Here is a 19,902-nt window from a genome sequence, read left to right as displayed (position 1 = left end):
TGCAATCCAAGGAATGCTGGTTCAAACCCACTAACACAAGCATATTTAGCGACTATTCTAATATTCTAAAAAAATATCCTTTTTAATTATGTGGATGTGGCCCACATCCACATAATTAAAAAGGATATTTTATATATTAGATATTAGATATTATATACGAACCGAACCCACATCATGTGGGTTCGGTTCGTCCAATGTAAAAGTAAACACATTGGTTGAAATGCTTTCCACTAGATGGCGCTAATTCACCAAAACATTTGATTTGATGACAATACATCACGAACCCGGTACATGGTCACGACGACGATGTTTTTCTCGATTAATTGGATTTATTTGCATAAACTGATTATGAATNTACTAAAACATGACGCGTCTAGATGCTTTACGATTTCATTTAAAATCACCTCGAGCAGTATCGATCGATTAAAATTATCGATGCAATTTAATACCTTCGCGCCAGTAAGTCTCGTCTTTTGAATTTATTGTTATTTGAAACCATCTTTTATCATTCTTTTGATAAGCTGGATATGAGGCATATAACTTTCTTCCTTGTCAAAGTGGCCCATAAAATAAAGTGCTGTCACTTGCATAGGGCATTAAAATGCCTTGAATTACTTACTTGCCAATTGCTTATGTTAAGTAGCAGTTAATAAGAAGGTTTAATTAATCTAGGACATAGTTCCTAAAACATAGAGTGACAGGAAAGTAACTTTTTCTACAAAAAAACTAAGTTACGCAGAATATTGACTTAGTTTTTTCAGACAAATCTTTGGTCAAGAGTTAGATTTAGAGGTACTTATTGTCCGTGTATAATCTAAGAATGCTTCCAACTAACCACCGTTCGCATAAATTTAACATTCCTGCTTACGTGGCGAAAACTAATCATATTGTCGGAACTTTGTTCAGAACAATAGGGTAAGTCCAGGATAGATGCCCCACTTTTTGAAACAGCTCTGTAACTCAGTCAGGAAGTTTTTATCAACAATTTGACCTTAGTATCTATAAACTTTGGTCTTTCGTCTATGATATTACTATAATTATTTTAGTTTAAGTAATACCGAATCTGAGAAAATACCATTTTAATTGACCTCTAAAAATTGGGATAGACGCCTAATGTGGGGGATAGAAGACTCACTGTATGATTGCTTCAAAGGATAGATGCCTGATGCAGGGATAGATGACTCGTTAATATAGTTTTTGATTTCTAAGGATCAAATGCATTTTGAAATCAAACAAGCCAAGTATTATTATTTGACATTGTTTGTTATTAAATGAATTAAAAATGAAATTTAATATTTTTTATTAAAAATAATACTACTCCTTCTAGCGCAGTCGGGTAAAAAGGTAATTTGATCAGAAGGGCACCCTATTTATTGCTTTCCTAAGGTAAGCCGGAGCAAGTAAGAAGAAAAAAAGAATGTAGTATCTTTTTTTCTTCTTACTTGCTACCTGTGACAAAAAGAGCAGGTTAGGATAGATGCCCCTAGGTGCATGGGACATGGCCCTAAGGGCATCTATACCCAAAAAAAATTAGGCAACTATCCTTTTAGTATAGGATAGGTGCCTTTTTTAATAAAAAATATAATAACACTAAAAATCGAATTAAACATAGCTTTACCGTATAATTTATAAGATAGTCTATCAAATTATATAAAAATCTGCTTCATTTTACAGCTGACAAAAAAATTATCCATTTAAAGATACTTACCTATATTATTTCGACGCTCGCTAAGGTCTGGCCGCGGAAGATTTTTGCTTTCACTGGCTAAACGAATGCACTCTTTGATGGTTTGCGAGGCGAGAAGTGGTAAGGAGAGGTCCCTTTCTATTATACGTACTATAACTTTAGGCTAAGTTGCTTGTAACATAGTGTACTTAAAATCGCGGCACCTATCCCACTGGGGCATGTATCCTGGAATTACCCTACAGTGCACACTGTAGACACTCAAATTATAATAACTTAACATGCATGGGAGGAAGCAGAATGGGGGCCGAATCGTAAAAGGTTTTAATGGAAGCCATAACAGACGCTTTCAATTTATGCAGACGGCAGCGCCCGAATAGGGATGTCCATGCGATGCTCACTCGATTTCTCGGGTGGTAAAACGATTTCATTCGCATATTATCGGCAACTAACTTAAGTATAGAAGAGAAAACAATGTGTGTGATACAGAAGAAAAAATAAAGAAGTTAATTTTTTTAGTCTACGCTACATTTAAGTTATTAGATTGAAAATTTTGGTTGCGAAGAAATTATGCTCTAGAATTATCTGTTTTTAAAATGAGTATTAAACACGACCTGAGCACGAGAATTAGCATAAACTAATACTTAATAATAAATAAAAAAATATTTTTCAAAAACAAGCTTTTAATGCTCTAAAAAGAATAAAATAAAACAAACCCATCAACTTATTACTTTACTCAATTTATATGATTAAAAGCTTGTCGCGAGATTTACTAGATGTATGTATTTAACTATTAGATTTTTTTCTAAGATCAAAGTTTTAGCAAGATCAAGTTACGTATTTAATGTATTTTTTATACAAGTAAATCTCGCGACAAGCTTTTAATCATATAAATTGAGTAAAGTAATAAGTTGATGGGTTTGTTTTATTTTATTCTTTTTAGAGCATTAAAAGCTTGTTTTTAGTCCAGTCAATGAATGCCTTAACGACGGTGTAGAGAGAAATCCGTGGAACACAATTTCTGACCTCGGGACTTTATTTAGCCTAGTAAGGTGGTGAACATAGCAAAAGTCCCCGCCCTTAGCCCTTGAGCCGGCGGGGAGAGGGGGGTTTAAAGGTACCACTTTTCGGTTTTTCGCTTAATCCTCGGAAACTATGCGTCCTAGTGACATGACTACTATGAACCAAAAAAAGCTTATTCAATTTGCTACAGGTGAGACCGTCAAGTTTTTCTATATCTTGTATAGTTTTTGCGGCATCTGCTCTAGAAGGTCTGTAAAATTGGAAATTTTATTGGTTGTGTTGTTTCAGTGCGAATTCCCTATGGACACCTTCCGGCTCCATCATCAGACCCTGATGGTTACCATCTATGATTAAAGTACTCGTCAATAAAAATTAAACGAGCCCAAACTCGATAGGCCTGTGTCGTTTTATTGCGGAGTTCCTATGACTACCTTCCAGCTCCATCATCAGATCAGCTCCGTGTCATCATAATATTGCATTGTCATCCGACTTACACATGCATGCAAAATTCCAGCTCAATAGAAAACCGGGAAGTGGGTCAATTTTAAGTTGCAAGATTTGACGACAGACACCAGACATGTGAAAGTAATAAAAAGCTTGTAATAATAAGTAATTAGGTGGCATCAAAGTGCTGTGCAGGTAAAAAAACCAATTGCAACAACCAAAAGTACAAAAATAATTAACTACAAAGAGAAGATTTTTGTCTTCGTCTACCCAACGTCTACCAACATGGTTTCATGTCATTTAAAGGTATTAGCACCTTCCTTAGATCAATAAAGCTTTATTAATCTAAGATTAGCACACGATTCTGTGCTTAGTTGTGAGTGAGATGTGATCACAGAGAGATTTGATTTAATTTTAAGAAAGGAAGACTTAGATCCTTTAATTATTTCCCGATTCTAGTCTTTCTTTTTGTAGTTGCCAGAGGATTACACATTTATGTTATGTAGTTAGCACAGAATAAATAATAGGTAGTAGTTAGCCTTTTATTATAATAAATCTAGACATTCGAGACACACATTTATAAGACAAAGCAATAAATTTTTATCTTACATCTTTTTGAGATGTTATGATCAGTTAGTTATAAGAAGAACAAATAAAAAAAAATTAATCTCCTCCTGCACCCCGATTACGGTAACTTTTAACGTCTACAATCCAGACGCGTTTCTGATTCTGCAATACGATTGGTCAAAACAGCTGACGTACGCTGTTGAACGACCAATCGTATCGCAGAAGGGTATTTCGCCGAAACAGTAAATTTTCTGTGTCCAGGCAGGCGAACACATGTTTTTTTATATTTATATGTATAAAACTATTTTTATGGGAAAGTTAATCAAAAGTTTTATTTGTTTTTGCTATTACAACAGCAGAAACTACAAATAATACCGTAGAAAAACTTAATCAAAAGTCGTTTTTCTAATTTCCTTGTTATGTCCATTACTGTTGTTTGCCAAAATGAAGGCACATTATAACAAATTGAAGCGTAATTTCATTCTAATAGCACTCTCTTTATATTTGAGAAACGTTTGGCTATCGAAAAATAAAAACTTTAAATGTCAAATAGTTAAAGGAAGGAAATAAAGTGAAGTTAAGTTCTTGTCCGAGTCAAAAGTATAATTTCCCTGGGTCTTCTTTTCGACCATTGTAGTAAAGAAACGAAAGAACTTAGAATGTAATGCACTGCACCGTTACACTCGGCCATTTCATCCCAAGAGGCCATCGAGGCAGGACAGTACTTCGTTCAACAGTTTCGCGACAAATCGCATAAGTAGGTCCCTCCTTGGGTTTTTGTTTACTAAAAAGTCAATTTCTTTGGACGGTTTTTTGCAGCTAAACAATGGATTAATTTTATTGTTTATTTACACAGATGTAGTGTCTGTAGGGGTAAACCCATGATTTAAATAGTAAATGCATTAGGTAAATAGGTTTTTGTCTGTGGTGTCTTTTAGGCATAAATCTAATTTCTTTGGCCCTAATTTCCTTGTTTTCCGTGGCATAAAAAGGCCTAGGAAATTATAAAAGACCATTTTTAATTCAGCGTAAAGTCAAATTTTGAGTATTTCTTTATTGGAATAAGTTTAAAATGTACATTTTAAGAAATGGGTATCAGAATAGATATAGAAAAACTTGTTTCTAACTCTTAACTCAATCTACTGAATTTATCTTCCTTAGTTGTGTAAAAAGGTCGTAATGATACAATATTCATTGGTATGTTTGCTTGCGAAGGTACACAAAAATGGGTCGAACAAAAAAAAAGCAAACCATAGAAGAAAACTTAGAGAAAAAAATATTTATAATAATTTCCTTGGCTACCAAAAATTCATGACCTTATAACTTTGTTTCTAAAACGAATTATGACACCCCTTTTAGATACATTAGCTTAGTTTTTGTTACTTAATACAATGGGAAACTAAAAATAGTTAAAAACAAAAATATATTTCGTACCAAGGAAATTAGGCAAAATTGTCCATTTTTGGCGAAATACCCAGAATCGAGAAGCGTGTCTGGATTGTTGACGTTATAAGTTACCGTAATCGGGGCTCTGTGCTGCGCAAGCCCAAGATCTATAGTCTTTTTCACGTAAGATGATCCGTATGACACTTCAAGGTTATCCATATTACGCATACTACATATGCAGAATATTTTTGAAAAAATATTTGTATTTCATTAGCAATATACTAAAAAAAAATTAACTACTTGTCTTGAAATATATAGTAAAATCTGAGTCTATTGATTAATATTTTAATTAAATACGATGTAAAAATATTTTTTATTTAATGTACGCAATGTGTGAAACGGAATAGATTTAGTGCTGGGGTATCTCTTGTATAATACAATCGATTATTTCCGCGGTTCATTAATCGATTGCAGTGAATACTTAGTTATTAAAAACATCACAAAAATCAACTATATTTTTCGATTATTGACTTTAATAAACGCATTGAAAATAAATTAATAGTTTTTAATTTAATGAAACAGAACCAGTACTTTTTAGGAATCGTTTTTATGAACACGAACCATGAAATTTGAATATTATCAATAAAAAATTGTTAAAATAATATTTGTAATTCAAAAAAACATGTTTTTTGTTAAATAACACCTAAACAAAATAATTCTCTAAAAGTAGGTTTTACTAACTCTTCGAAAAAAATCGATAGATAAATCGCTATGGTTTAGTTATGTGACATCTCTAAATCTTTCAAACTCCAAACGTCATAGGGATCATCTTAGGTGAAAAAGACTATAGTTCCAAAATACTGAACTGTCCTATCCATGACATTGACAGCGGGGCGCCACCGTCAATACCGGATCGCTGGTTCCGATTTTTGCCATGTTGGAAACCATATAGTTGAACGATGGTAGCGCCCCCCTGTCATTGAGTTTGGTGGGACAGTTCAGCGTGGGTCATCTATATAAAAATCACAGGATCGTAAGAGACGTGCACAACACAATCGCTCAGAAATAGCGCCCTCTATTTTCTTGTAACGTAATCTTAAATTAGACATCCTGTGTACGTTCAGAAATGTATTAAAATATCTTAGAAATATAAATTTTCCATTTTGATAAATTACATTAATGAGTTTACTTAGCGAGATTTGTATGATAATTTGTTGCTATAGCAGCCTCGAAATTAATGAAGATATACTGGGAATCCTATCTTGGTTGGCTGAATAATAGTTGCCGATTCTAGTCTTTACCATTAAAAAAAATAACAAATTTTATTCGATCAATATCTAATACTTCTGATTTTGTTATTGTTTAGTATGTAGTGAATATTTGAAAACGCGTTAATTTAAGTTAACTGAGCAAGTAATTAGTAAAATCTATCCATTTTCATATTCATGTCCGCGGACTAGCCTATAAGCGCGGGTGCACATTTAAATTTTTTAAAGTGTACAGTGGTTGAATAATGTTAAATACATAATTTACAGTTTAAAGAAATACTTTTTTTTATTACATTATTATGATACAACTCTTACTGACCGTACGTATTACATTAACAGTGAAGAAATAATATTGGTCGCGGGTCGCGTACTTAAACAATATTTTTCTCAACGTCACGTTAATTTTTCTCAAGGAAATATCGATTTTATCATTAAGGGATAAAGTTTGTTTTTCATCCCGTCTATTTGCTGTACTCAAACGATATTTCTGAACGTTATTTGCCAGCAGCTGTTTCCTCGAACTACCCAGCAAGAGCGCGAGGCCGCAAGCGACGCGTGCATTTTTTGTGTTATTAGCCGACCAAATGAAAAATTGACGCCCGTTGTGTCCATCGCGCTTGTTCTGCGCGTAATTTCATGAGCGAGAAAGAGAGCTCCGATATATTTGACATTTGTAACTCAATCGGTTATTAGGGGTAGTCTCAAAGACACGATTTGCCGCAATGGTTGATGGTTGAAAGATCACTTTCATTCAAAATCGTTCATTCATCTTCCTTGAAAAGTTGTATTCGCATGGTGTTAAACTTGCATTGTGAGTTCTAAAGTGGTTTTATTGTTAGTGTGATGCAGTGATATTGTGTGATAATGTCTGGATCCGACAAAAAGAGGTCTAGAAAGTCTAAATTGATACCGCGGTCGGAGAACGACGACGATATTAAATTGCAGGTACTTTCAACAGTTTCAACCATTTTGTTTCGGGCGATACCTACGCAAAAGTTAACACGCGTGGCTGTAATTAGAAGTACCTGCTTTAATTTGGAACATTAATGATTTATTATTAAATACCTTCACTTTTCTCTCATTTTCTAAATTACTGTATTCTTCTCTGCGGGTATCATCTTGCTTTTTCCGTATGACATTTGCACGATAAGACGTAGGTACCCTACCAAAATATAGGTTAAGTATCTCTGGTTATCTATAAATACAATCATGCGATTTAATTAAATGAAAAATACATTTTTTAATGAGAATAGTATAATAAATAAATGACACAACAGTGTAAGTGGTCTTAATTTAAGTCAAGGACGCATCTTCGAATTCCTTAAAAATCGTGGTTTTTGTTTTAAAGATCGTGATTTTAAGATTATTGTGTGGTTCTTACGTATGTATTAGGGTGAAATAGGTTTAATTACATTGCCAATGAAGTTAAGTGATTCCTTTGTTACAATTTTCGTTCTTATTTTACTGTATAAAATTAAGGATGCATGGTGCACCTTGTTTGAAAATGTAAATTTTTTGTACCAAGATTATAGAGTTACCTAGGTATTGTTAGGTATGTCTAATAATAGAAATACCTACCTTATCACACCATAACATAATTTTCAACTTTAGGATGTTCCAAATTGAAAATCATTTTTTGTATTTTATTTACTTTTTATTTAGTCCAGTCAATGAATGCCTTAACGACGGTGTAGAGAGAAATCCGTGGAACACAATTTCTGACCTCGGGACTTTATTTAGCCTAGTTCGGTGGTGAACATAGCAAAAGTCCCCGCCCTTAGCCCTTGAGCCGGCGGGGAGAGGGGGGTTTAAAGATACCACTTTTCGGTTTTTCGCTTAATCCTCGGAAACTATGCGTCCTAGTGACATGACTACTTTGAACCAAAAAAAGCATATTCAATTTGCTACAGGTGAGATAAACAAGTTTTTCTATAAATTGTATAGTTTTCGCGGCATCTGCTCTAGAAGGTCTGTAATATTGGAAATTTTATTTTTGTCTTACATGTTTCCATCAGGAGAAAATCGACTAAATCAACATTAAGCAATCATTCTAGACATGCGGGAGCATGTTAAGCCTAGTTCCAGGGAGGGGACTTCACCGTGCGTATATTTAGACGAACCACTTTGAGCCACTTTTGACTCCTCATCACTCAAAAACTACTGTGCATTAACACTTCAAATTTGGCTCATGTATTGAGACTTGCAAGATATACATCAGCTTCAAATTTCATAAATATACCTCAAACGGTTATTTAGGTATTGACGTTCAAAAATCGATATTTAGAGCACTAAAATCTATCTATCAACATGTAAGACAAAAATAAAATTTCCAATATTACAGACCTTCTAGAGCAGATGCCGCGAAAACTATACAATTTATAGAAAAACTTGTTTATCTCACCTGTAGCAAATTGAATATGCTTTTTTTGGTTCAAAGTAGTCATGTCACTAGGACGCATAGTTTCCGAGGATTAAGCGAAAAACCGAAAAGTGGCACCTTTAAACCCCCCTCTCCCCGCCGGCTCAAGGGCTAAGGGCGGGGACTTTTGCTATGTTCACCTCCTAACTAGTCTAAATAAAGTCCTGAAGTCAGAAATTGTGTTCTACAGTTTTCCATCTATAATGCTTTATTGACTGGACTAATTTATCCATTTCCATTTCTTCAACAATTTTTTGTATTTAAAGTCAATACTTTATATTTATCCATCTTAATTTCTTCAAGTAGGTCACTGCCTAGATTGCAACGGTAGTTGAAGAAATGGAATTACAAATGAATAGTAAAATAAATTAAATTTTGCCCTGGATCTCGTCTGTGATTTTTTCTGAAACAGAAAGATATTAAAAATCACTTAGTAATGATGTATCTTTTTAATGGTGAACTATTTTCAAATGGGTTCAAAAATTGTATAGATCTCATAAAAATTACATACTTCTGTAGAAATTAATTTTTCACTAAAACATTTTCAGGATGATCGTCAGGAAAAGAGAGCAGAATTAAACAAAAGAATGTCTCCAGACAGAAATCAACCATCGACATCGACATACAGGCCGATGCAGTTCGACGTAAAAATTGAAGTTGAAGAATGTGACGATGAGGAATTCTCTGGCACCATAACAAACTTTATTCCGGATGACCAAATCAAAACTGAAATTACGAATGAAAATGACTTATTTGAAGCAGAAGAACTCAAAACTGAAATTATCAATGAAAATGACTTATTTGAAGCAGAAGAACTCGATATCAACATGCTTTTATCGCGAGCACTGAAAATGAAAAAAGATAAAACGACTGGCAATAAAGATATTAATAACGTGTTATCTATTATAAACGATCATAAATATACAAATGAAGATGAAGCCCCCAAAACGAGCCGAATTCAAAAACCAACGTCGATCTACCATTTGCATTTGGAAGAGGATTATATTTTGGAGGCTATAGATGAGCTGAGTAAAGAGGATTTGTCTCCGGCAGACAAAATATTAGCAGTCGAATCGAAGAATCTGTGGGGTCGACTGAGGATGGTGGATGACACACCATCGAAGCAAGAAGCAAGAATCCAAATAGCGCTGAACTCTTGGAAGTACTGGAAAGTTACATGTAAGAGTGGATACCTCCCAAAGATGTACAAATGTTACATTTGCGAGAAAGCTTGGTGGCATCTCGGACCGTTCCAAGATCACATGAACATGCACGATGATAAGGAATTGAGAGTTGAGACTGAATCACAGGGTTTGGAGTACAACATCATTGCGTACAATCCAAAAGCGCCGCACGCTTTCAAAAGTTTCGAAACTGATACACACTGCTGGAAATGTGGTTACACGTACAACGAACATCCGACCGAAGAGACCAAGAACTACCCGTGCACCCACTGCGGTTTGTCATTTGGGACGTGCATAAAGTTGAAAAGACACGAATGTGATTGTCTTCCAAAGCTCAAGATCCTAGTAAAAAATGGTCCCATAGTGGTGTACTCGTGTAAAATATGTGACTTGAAAGTATTGTCCAAAGATTCCTTAGAGAGACATTACATGGACTACCACGACGTCAGATCGGACTTGCCGACGACGGTCGATGTTAGGACTTGCACGACTTGCTCTAAGAATTACATGGCGCTTCCGTTTCATTATTGCAACAAGAAAAATTACAGCGTCATGTGCACTTTCTGCAATAAAAGGTTTCCAAGCAAGGTTGCGTTGACCATCCATTTGAAGGAGAAAGACGATTATCCGTGCACTGTGTGTAAGATGGTGCTTCGCAAGAAATGCCAGGAGGCGGAGCATATGCTACAACACACAGACAAGTTCACAAGGCTGTACAAATGTTTGTCGTGTAAAGAGAACGTGATGTTGTTCAACGAAGACTCTACACGGAGACACAAAATAATCTGGCACAAGCAGAAAATCGACAAGAGGCGTAACTATTTCGAAATGGTATGTATTTTTATTCATAAACATTAAACAGTCATCATCATTAATCAGCCGTCCGCTGCTGAACAGGCCTCCCTCAGTGATTTCCACATCGCCCGGTTGGTAGCGGCCTGCATCCAGCGCCTTCCAGCTACCATTATGAGGTCTTGTACCGAAGACCTCATAATGGTAGCTGGAAGGCCGTAGTGGGTGGACGTCCCAAGCCGCTTTTTAATATTACTAGTTTTCGCGGCTTCGCCCGCGTGGAATTTTGTCTATCACAGAAAAACTTTATCGCGCGCGTCCCTGTTTCAAAAACCGGGATAAAAACTATCCTATATTCTTTCCTGGAACTCAAACTATCTCTATGCCAAATTTCATCAAAATCGGTTCAGTGGTTTAGGTGTGAAAGACAGACAGACAGAGTTACTTTCGCATTTATAATATTTTATCTCATTTTCCAGGTGTTGGCTCCCCGGAAATTCATCGAGGCGCAGACGGTTGAAGAGATGGACGCATCCTGTGGCATCAAAAGGAACTTGGTCAAAATGAACGACAGTGACTTCCAGATGAGTATGAAAGAAGATGACCCGGTGACGGAAAGACTTAGAAATACAGGTTAGTAAGAATATAATTTATAGGTCGCGCAGCGAAAGTTGAGGCAGAGTAAATACAAATGAGTAGGTCATCTTCATAGAAACGCACCGAGCGCGGTTTGTCCCCGCTAAATTTTGTCAGTGTGTGCGTGCGCCGCATACGTATTGGCGCGCTCACATACAAACCGACGTCCCTTCCGGTTACGGCGTTTGACAAGTGAAGTGCGTTATAACCTGCGTCCCAAAGTTTTAAAGTAAATCGACACCAAAACTTTTCGATTCATCCCTAATATCAGTGAACTTCATAGTTAAACACTTGGACGATCTGAGGTGACGTGAATTTTACGAAAATATTCAGGATTAAACGTGAAAAAGTGTGAAAAATGAAGCTAACGTTAAACATCTCCATAGCTATAAACATAACCTAACCACCAAACAACTTCCGTCAGCTGACATTGACAGCCAGTGACAGACCAAATACCATAGACAACGACAAAAAGTTCACGGCCTTGGACATTAAGTGTTACCAGCTTCTGAAATTTTAACTGATTGGTAGAAAATGGATACCCAATTGGAACTTTTACTTAAACAAATAAATGAAAACCTTAACATGAAAATTAACGAAATAAAGGAAGAATTTGCAACACAAACAAACAATCTGACCACAAACTTGTTATCAAGCATAGATGAAAAGCTGAATCCTTTGATAGGGGAAAACAACAAACTGAAAAATGAAGTGGAATCCCTGCAGAAACAAGTTCACCATCTGGAAAGGGAAGTGAGGAAGAATAATGTTATAATACACGGTGTAGAAGAAACAGAGAAAAACAATACTGAACTCCTTATAGTGGTTCTAGACATCCTCAACGAAGTTGTAAAGGATGTGGAAGCTGAAGGATTTGATAAATGGGAAATCAGTGAAGTGCGGAGGCTGGGAAAAAAGGAAAATGATAAAAGACGACCTATCCTGCTAAAACTGACATTGGCCTGGAGAAGAACTGTAATCTTAAAAAACAACAAAAAATTCCCTAAAAACATGTATGCTACTGAAGATCTTCCTAAAGAAATATTAAATATCAGAAAAGAACTCAAGATAAAACAGCAGGAAGAGATGAAGAAGGGGAACCTAGCCCTCATTCGCTATGACAAACTCGTAGTCTTAGAAAATCGTAAACAAAACGAAGTTACATTCAGTGGAAAAGCAAAACCTCTTGAACGAGAAAAAGCCTACGTCGAAAACAAGAGAAAGAGATCCCCTACAAAATCTCCCCCTACAAGTGGACCAAAGGGAAATAAGACTGGGACGGCAGCACCTAAGAAAATTAACAAAACCTACGATATTTTTTGCCACACAACTACCTCAGACACCAACCGCTGATCCAAAAATTACTACAAGTAACGACTCAATCGGAAGCTCAACAACTACAAAAAACGAAGTCATATATGTACAATGTGCGAAACAACAGGTTCGCGAATCGGCGTGCCCTAACAGGAAATCAGACCTTCATCATACAAACATAGATAAACCTAGCAAAGTGATCCAATTACTGCAACCTTTAACTCTTCATTTGTTATGCCATTTCATGTTGCCGCAGTTACTGGATTTAATGTTGTTTATTAATTATTCTATGTTCAACTCGTTCTTTCCGATTCTATTACTCACTATTATTAATGGAACTAATTATTTTACTACGTTATACTCACTACACTCAAAACACACACACCTCTCTAAACATATACTTCACAAAAAACAGACAAATCCTCATGAACACACACCCCACAAAAAATACTTACGCGTACTATCCACAAGAATTCCGTTAATTACCCTAATCTTTATTAACCTTCAACTAGTCAAAGTCGCATTTCAAATCAATCTTACCATCATATTTCTTTTTCGCTATAGAGCCTTGCCTACCAACGAGTCAGATCTAAAGAAACTTAAATTAACTATCCACCACCCCAGGTCTTGCGTGAGTCGCGACCTGTTTTCACAATTTATCCCTAGTTTATTATGATCCCTAACTTAGAATCTATACATTTAGATCTGGACTCTTTATCAGTAGCTCAAGCTCTCCACTGTGACATTGACGACGCATCTAATATCATAAAAACAAATGAATGTTCTCTAAATATTGTCTCTCAAAATATTCGAAGCATCTCATGCAATATGCCTAATTTTCTAACACTGCTACAGAGATCTAACATTGCTTGGGATGTTTTTTTTTTTTTTTTTTTTATGCTAGCCAAGGCAGGTATTTGACCGCAATCGCACCTGGTGTTAAGTGAGATGCAGTCTAGGATGGTACATATCTGCCCTGTAAGTGCCTATTCACTCTCGCCTTGAAAACGCCCGGATTATAGTGTTCAGGAAATACAGCAGCAGGCAGCGAATTCCAGTCCCTAGCTGTTCGCATTATAAAGGAGTCGTCGAAACGCTTAGTTAACTATGTGATTGTTCTTTCTGAGTGCTGGCTACCATCAACTGGGTACATACCTACTCTTAATAATTACAATAACTTTTCTACTACACGGAATAAAACCCAAAACGAGGGTGTCGTCTTCTATTACAAAAGTGACCTAANAAGCATCTCATGCAATATGCCTAATTTCCTAACACTGCTACAGAGATCTAACATTGCTTGGGATGTGATTGTTCTTTCTGAATGCTGGCTACCATCAACTGGGTACATACCTACTCTTAATAATTACAATAACTTTTCTACTACACGGAATAAAACCCAAAACGAGGGTGTCGTCTTCTATTACAAAAGTGACCTAATTGTTTCGATCGAAGAACCGCCGATAGATGATGCAAATTGTCTCTTACTTAAACTGAATTCAAATACCTGCATTATTGGCATATACAGACCTCCTAGCTATCATAACTCATCTAACTTTGTTAACTCATTGGATGCACTTTTGACTAATCTATCCTGCTTCAAAAACATAATTATATGCGGTGATATAAACTTGGACATAACTGAAAATAGCCCTGACAAACGCTCATGTGAGTATTTAAACGTTCTCGCTAGCCACGGCATCCTGCCTGCCCATACATTTCCAACCCATGGCAAAACATGCTTGGACCATATGATGCTCAGAACTAGATTGCGTCCCGCGTGTTTAGTTTTTGAGACATCAATCACAGATCATGAGTGCGTGGCAATTAGCTTTCCCAACAACATACAAATTCCACATTGTAACAAAATCCTTCACCGCATCGACTACGCGAGCCTGGATAAAGCCCTCAATAAGACTAACTTTCAACCAATCCTAGACTGTAAAGATACCAACAATGCAACGGACATGTTTGTGAANGAGACATCAATCACAGATCATGAGTGCGTGGCAATTAGCTTTCCCAACAACATACAAATTCCACATTGTAACAAAATCCTTCACCGCATCGACTACGAGCCTGGATAAAGCCCTCAATAAGACTAACTTTCAACCAATCCTAGACTGTAAAGATACCAACAATGCAACGGACATGTTTGTGAGCTGCATAACGAAGGCCATAAATGATAATACCAAACCAATTAAAACGTCCTGTAGGAAGTGAGCTGACAAACCCAAAGAGCNACAAACCCTGGATCACAAAAGGGCTCTTACGTTGCATGCGGAACAGAGACAATCTCTATAAAAAACTGAAAATGAATCCTAACGATGACACTATCAGAACCACCTATAAGCGCTACAGAAATTTCTGCTGCTCGCTTCTTAAGAAAGCAAAAAAGAACCATGAAAAACAAGAAATTGAACACGCAAAAAACAACAAAAAGAAACTATGGGATGTCATAAAACAAATAAGTTGTCCTTCTATGAGGGCAGACCACTCCGAGCAACTAATCAAGAACAATAACCCTGATTCAAGCCTAAATGAAGTTAATACCTTTTTTGCTAACGTTGGAAGGAAACTCGCGGAGAAGATCACCCCAGGTCCAGTCCATCAAACTCCAAACCCTAGTAATAATACCTATCTTTCTTCTCCAATTAACTCTTTTGTTATGCTTCCCGCGGATGAATGGGATATCTACCGATTGATACTAGGGCTAAAGGACAAATGTGCGGTGGGTTTTGATCAGATCTCGAGTGGAATTTTAAAAAGATATGCGGATCTTTTTACACCAATTATTACACACATTTGCAATCTTGCTATCTCAAAAGGTGAATTTCCATCAGCTTTTAAAACGGCACTAATTAAACCCATACACAAGGCAGGGGATAGAGACTGTGTCAATAACTATAGACCTATTTCCCTGCTTTCCACGCTGTCCAAAGTCCTTGAACGGCTTATGAACAATCAACTCATAAAGTACCTCGAATCCAACAACCTGCTTTCCCCTTCCCAATTTGGGTTCCGACAGGGTAAGTCCACCAATGATGCGGTTCATGAATTGGTCGATTCGATTGTTGGGGCTCTGGATGGTAAAAGGAAATGCCTAACGATCTTTCTAGACTTAGCGAAGGCGTTTGACACGGTCTCTATCCCCAACCTACTTGTAAAGCTGGAGAGAATGGGGATGTTGCCTGGGTCAAAAAGCAAGAGTTTTAATTAGTCCGTCAGTTAACTTATCAAAAAATACTCTACACGTATTTTTCACTTTTTCAAACTAATGAAAATTTAAAGAGATAAAGCGCCCCAAAGTTCATAAGAAGAGGCCCGTGACGTCAACGCTTGCTTAAAAATGCCGCACGTTGTGACGTCGTGCGCAACTTCAACGCACCATAACTATGTAATTATTTGTTAGATTGACAAATAAAAATATACGTGTCCAATATTTTTTGATATTAAACATTACGGACTAAAAATATTTTTTTAGGCAACTAGCCTATTGGAGTCAGAGGCCTTCCACTCAGGCTGTTCGAAGACTATCTAACAAATAGAAAGCAGCGTGATAAAATTGGTAGTCACATTAGCGAAGAGCTTCCCGTGATGTTTGGTGTGCCGCAGGGTAGCATACTCGGACCAACCCTGTTCTTGGTCTACATCAATGACCTTTGTCAGCTGTGTTTGGACAATGGTAAAATCTATACCTTTGCGGACGATACTGCCCTATTCTTTGACGGTGGAGATTGGAGTGAGGTTTTTAGTGCGGCGCAGAAAGGCTTCTGTGGTGTTGGTGCTTGGTTGCAGAGAAACTTATTAACACTCAATGTCTCTAAAACGAAATACATGACCTTCGCAAGTAAGACTAATTTACTGCCTCCTGTGTCGCTGAACATAACGGCGCACGGTTGTACTAATAGTGATCTCGCATGCTCATGCCCATATCTCCAAAGAACTGACAATATCAAGTACCTTGGTGTAACCATGGACCAATGTTTAACCTTCAAACCACACATCGATACGCTAGTATCAAGACTAAGAAAACTTATATATGTCTTCAAGACGCTAAAACATGTCGCCGATCGTCGGACAATTAACCCAGTTGTTACGGATATCCCTTTTTTCTTACGATTCCTGTGATTTTTCATATATCGGCTATTTAATGCATCAAGGCAATAGGAAAAATACAAAAAAAAAANGCATTACATCTTGGGGGGGCGTGGCCAAGACGCACTTAATTGAGGCGGAAAGAGCGCAACGTGCGATACTTAAGGTTGCGTCTGGTCTCCCTTTTAGATTTCCTACCACTGATCTGTACAGGAAGTGGGAATTACCTACTGTCAGGCAGTTATTTGTGCTGAACACTGTCCTCAAAAAGCACCAGCAATTAGAATACACCCCTGATTTAATGAAAGATAAACGACGGAAGGGTTCCGTCTGTAAATCTAAATGCTTCCGAACGAGTCAGCCCCTCAAGCATTACTGCTTCCTAGGGAACTACTTGTACAACAAATTAAACAGTAAACTTGATTTGTACCCACTTCACAAATCCAGTGCTAAAAAAGCCTTACTTAAGTATCTCAACACACTCAACTATGAAGATACTGAGAGATTACTAAGCTCCCCGAAATAGACCCATCTTGCCTATTATCTGAAAAGCCCCATTCTTGTGTTTTTTATGACAATATCGTGGAATAGTACGCCCTTACACCAATTACTCATCTACATACACACCCACACACACGCTCACACACACACCCACACACACGCTCACACACACACACACTCACACTCTCATATCATTGTATTTTTATGGTATTTTTTATTTTATTTTTTGTTTAGCCTGTCTATTTAATTAGAACTCAACACTCTGTACCTCTAGGAATCTTCTAATTATTTAAATGTATAACTATTTAATAAAATAGATTCCGCAGAGTGGGCCTGGTGACCTGTAATACAGATTTTCTTAAAATCTACAATAGGCACCAGCTCTCACAATGCAATCTATAGTTTAACAGATATATTATAAGAAATGTTTTTCATAATTTATGTTGTGAGAGAAATAAATAAATTATTATTATTATTATTATATTACTCATTTGTATTTACTCTGGTTGAGGCGAACGCGTACATTTGAATACAGAGCACACTATAAGCTGCCTCGCTCTTGTTAAATGTGTGCAAGCGAGACAAAAAGCACTTGAGCATACACAGATACAAATCTGTGTTTATGTCGATCGCCTCTAGGGTTGCCAACTATACTGTTTTGAACAGTATTATACTGTTTTTCACTAAATTATACTTTTTACTGTTGAACAAAATAAAGTATACAAAATACTGTTTTCAGCTAGCATCACTAGTATCCATAGATATTTTTAAAAGTAAATGCCCAACACCACATTTAAGTACGCGTTGTAGAGCTATACTGTTTGTTTTTTTTTTAATACTGTTTTCCTTCTCCGACCTCTGATATACTTTATATTTTGAAAGAAAAGTTGGCAACCCTAATCGCCTCATCTCTCGCTGCGTGACCTATCGTATACCTGAATTGATTATTATGAATAAAGCCCGGTCTGCGAGCACGTAGAATTTTGTTCAATGACCCCAAGCTACCCATCCTTATCGCTCGCGCGTAATTATATTGCTGTCGCGACTGTGCGACGGGCGCCCGCAGTGAGTGTGCGAGCGTGACAGCAACATAATAAAATTACGCGCGAGCGATAAGGATGGGTAGCTTGGGGTCATTGGACAAAATTCTACGTGATTTCAGACCAGACTATAGACTGATTAGATTTAAGTTGAGGCGAACACGGTACTCACACTGACTTAAAATTTAAATACAGACCACACAAAAGTTACCTCGCTCTTGCTAAATGTGTGCAAGCGGGACAGAAAGCACTTGTCAGAGCGTATACAGCAGGGGTGGCCAACTTGATTAGACCTACTAACGAAACCCTGGGCGATCCAACACTTACATACTTCTTGAAATCTTAAATGGAACAGCATAATTTAGTACACCATCATGTAGTATTTTTTGCCTTGCCACTATCGACTGGACTAATCGGTTGGCCACCCCTGGTATACAGATACAAATCTTTGTTAATCGCCTCAAATCTCGCTGCGCGACCTATAACTGCCTTATTTGTCCGCGGTTTCGCTTATACAGGGTGTGGTTTTGTAAAACAACGCCCATCTAGGGGTGGTAGTACACATGAAACGAATTACAAGAAAAATATAAATTTATTTATTTATTTATTTATATTAGGGAAACAAACAATTTTGATATACAGACAAATAATCACACAAAAAATAGGACAGAAATCAGCAAAGTTTCCACAGTTAAAATTAATACAGAGTGCAGAATAAAATAAAATAAAATTTTAACTATTATTTTATTAGTAAAAATTTAAAAAACCTTGTCCAAACGTCTTCTAAAACTCAAGACGGCGCTTGTTACCGCCCCCACCACCCCCGCGTACCCCGCTCCATTAGCATTTTCCTGATTTCATGGATTGTTCCATGAACTTCTTTTAATTTTTTTTCGCGTCAGTGTCGTGTTTACTACCACCCCTAAGAAAGGCGTTTTACAAAACCACACCCTGTATTTCGGTCGATCACAGCGAAACTTTACTGCATGCGTATCCCCGTTTCAAAAACTGGGATAAATCTATCCTATTACATCAGTGGTTCTAAACCTTTAAGTCACGAGGGACTATTTTACCAAATTTCCGTCGTGTCAGGGACCACTTTTTTTTTCAAAATCCTATGAAAGGGTCGATTTCTCGCCTACTGTGCGCCGTTTGCGTTGTGTTGACTCTACTCATCACGTCACGTCACGTCACTTGTTTATTACAATGTCTTCGCGGACCACTTGGAATGCCTCCAGGTCCAGGGACCACCAGTGGTCCGCGGACCACCGGTTAAGAACCACTGATTACATAAATGAAAGGACTTACTGCATAACATGCACTTATTACCTCTTAAAAATGGTATTTCCTGTAATAAATAAAGGCTGACAAAGGTGACTGAGTTTCTTCCGCAACTTCTTCTCAGCACCAGCCCATATGTTGTCCCGAAGTGGTGGCAGGGCAAGCTATATTGGGACGTGTATAAAAAAGTGGTATTTTGTGCTCTAAAAGTGTAGTGAAGTGATAAAATATAAAAATAGTGAAACACTTAGAATTTGAGCGCGCA

At 37.0% G+C, this 19,902-nt stretch overlaps 1 protein-coding gene across 6 annotated transcripts in view; it reads left to right on the top strand.

Annotated features, from left to right (window-relative positions):
• Positions 1-6,981: 6,981 nt before the first annotated feature.
• Positions 6,982-19,902, top strand: part of LOC114353207 (uncharacterized) — a 29,296-nt gene continuing 16,375 nt past the window's right edge. Inside the window, exons 1-3 of one of the 6 annotated variants that reach the window (XM_028305093.1) lie at positions 6,982-7,183; positions 9,340-10,806; positions 11,247-11,400. In XM_028305093.1, coding sequence (XP_028160894.1) covers positions 9,379-10,806; positions 11,247-11,400 — 1,582 coding nt within the window. In that variant the 5' untranslated portion in view covers positions 6,982-7,183; positions 9,340-9,378. Of the gene's footprint in view, positions 7,318-7,416; positions 7,526-7,588; positions 7,651-9,339; positions 10,807-11,246; positions 11,401-19,902 lie in introns of those variants that run through there. The other 5 variants (XM_028305092.1, XR_003655921.1, XM_028305096.1 and 2 more) reach the window with 5 other exon arrangements.

This window comes from Ostrinia furnacalis, unplaced genomic scaffold, assembly GCF_004193835.3.
Source record: "Ostrinia furnacalis isolate ACB-3 unplaced genomic scaffold, ASM419383v2 OfSCF1638, whole genome shotgun sequence".
Classification (NCBI taxonomy): domain Eukaryota; kingdom Metazoa; phylum Arthropoda; class Insecta; order Lepidoptera; family Crambidae; genus Ostrinia; species Ostrinia furnacalis.
Note: the sequence above shows the minus strand (reverse complement) of the source record. Positions and strands in the feature narration are given on the sequence as shown.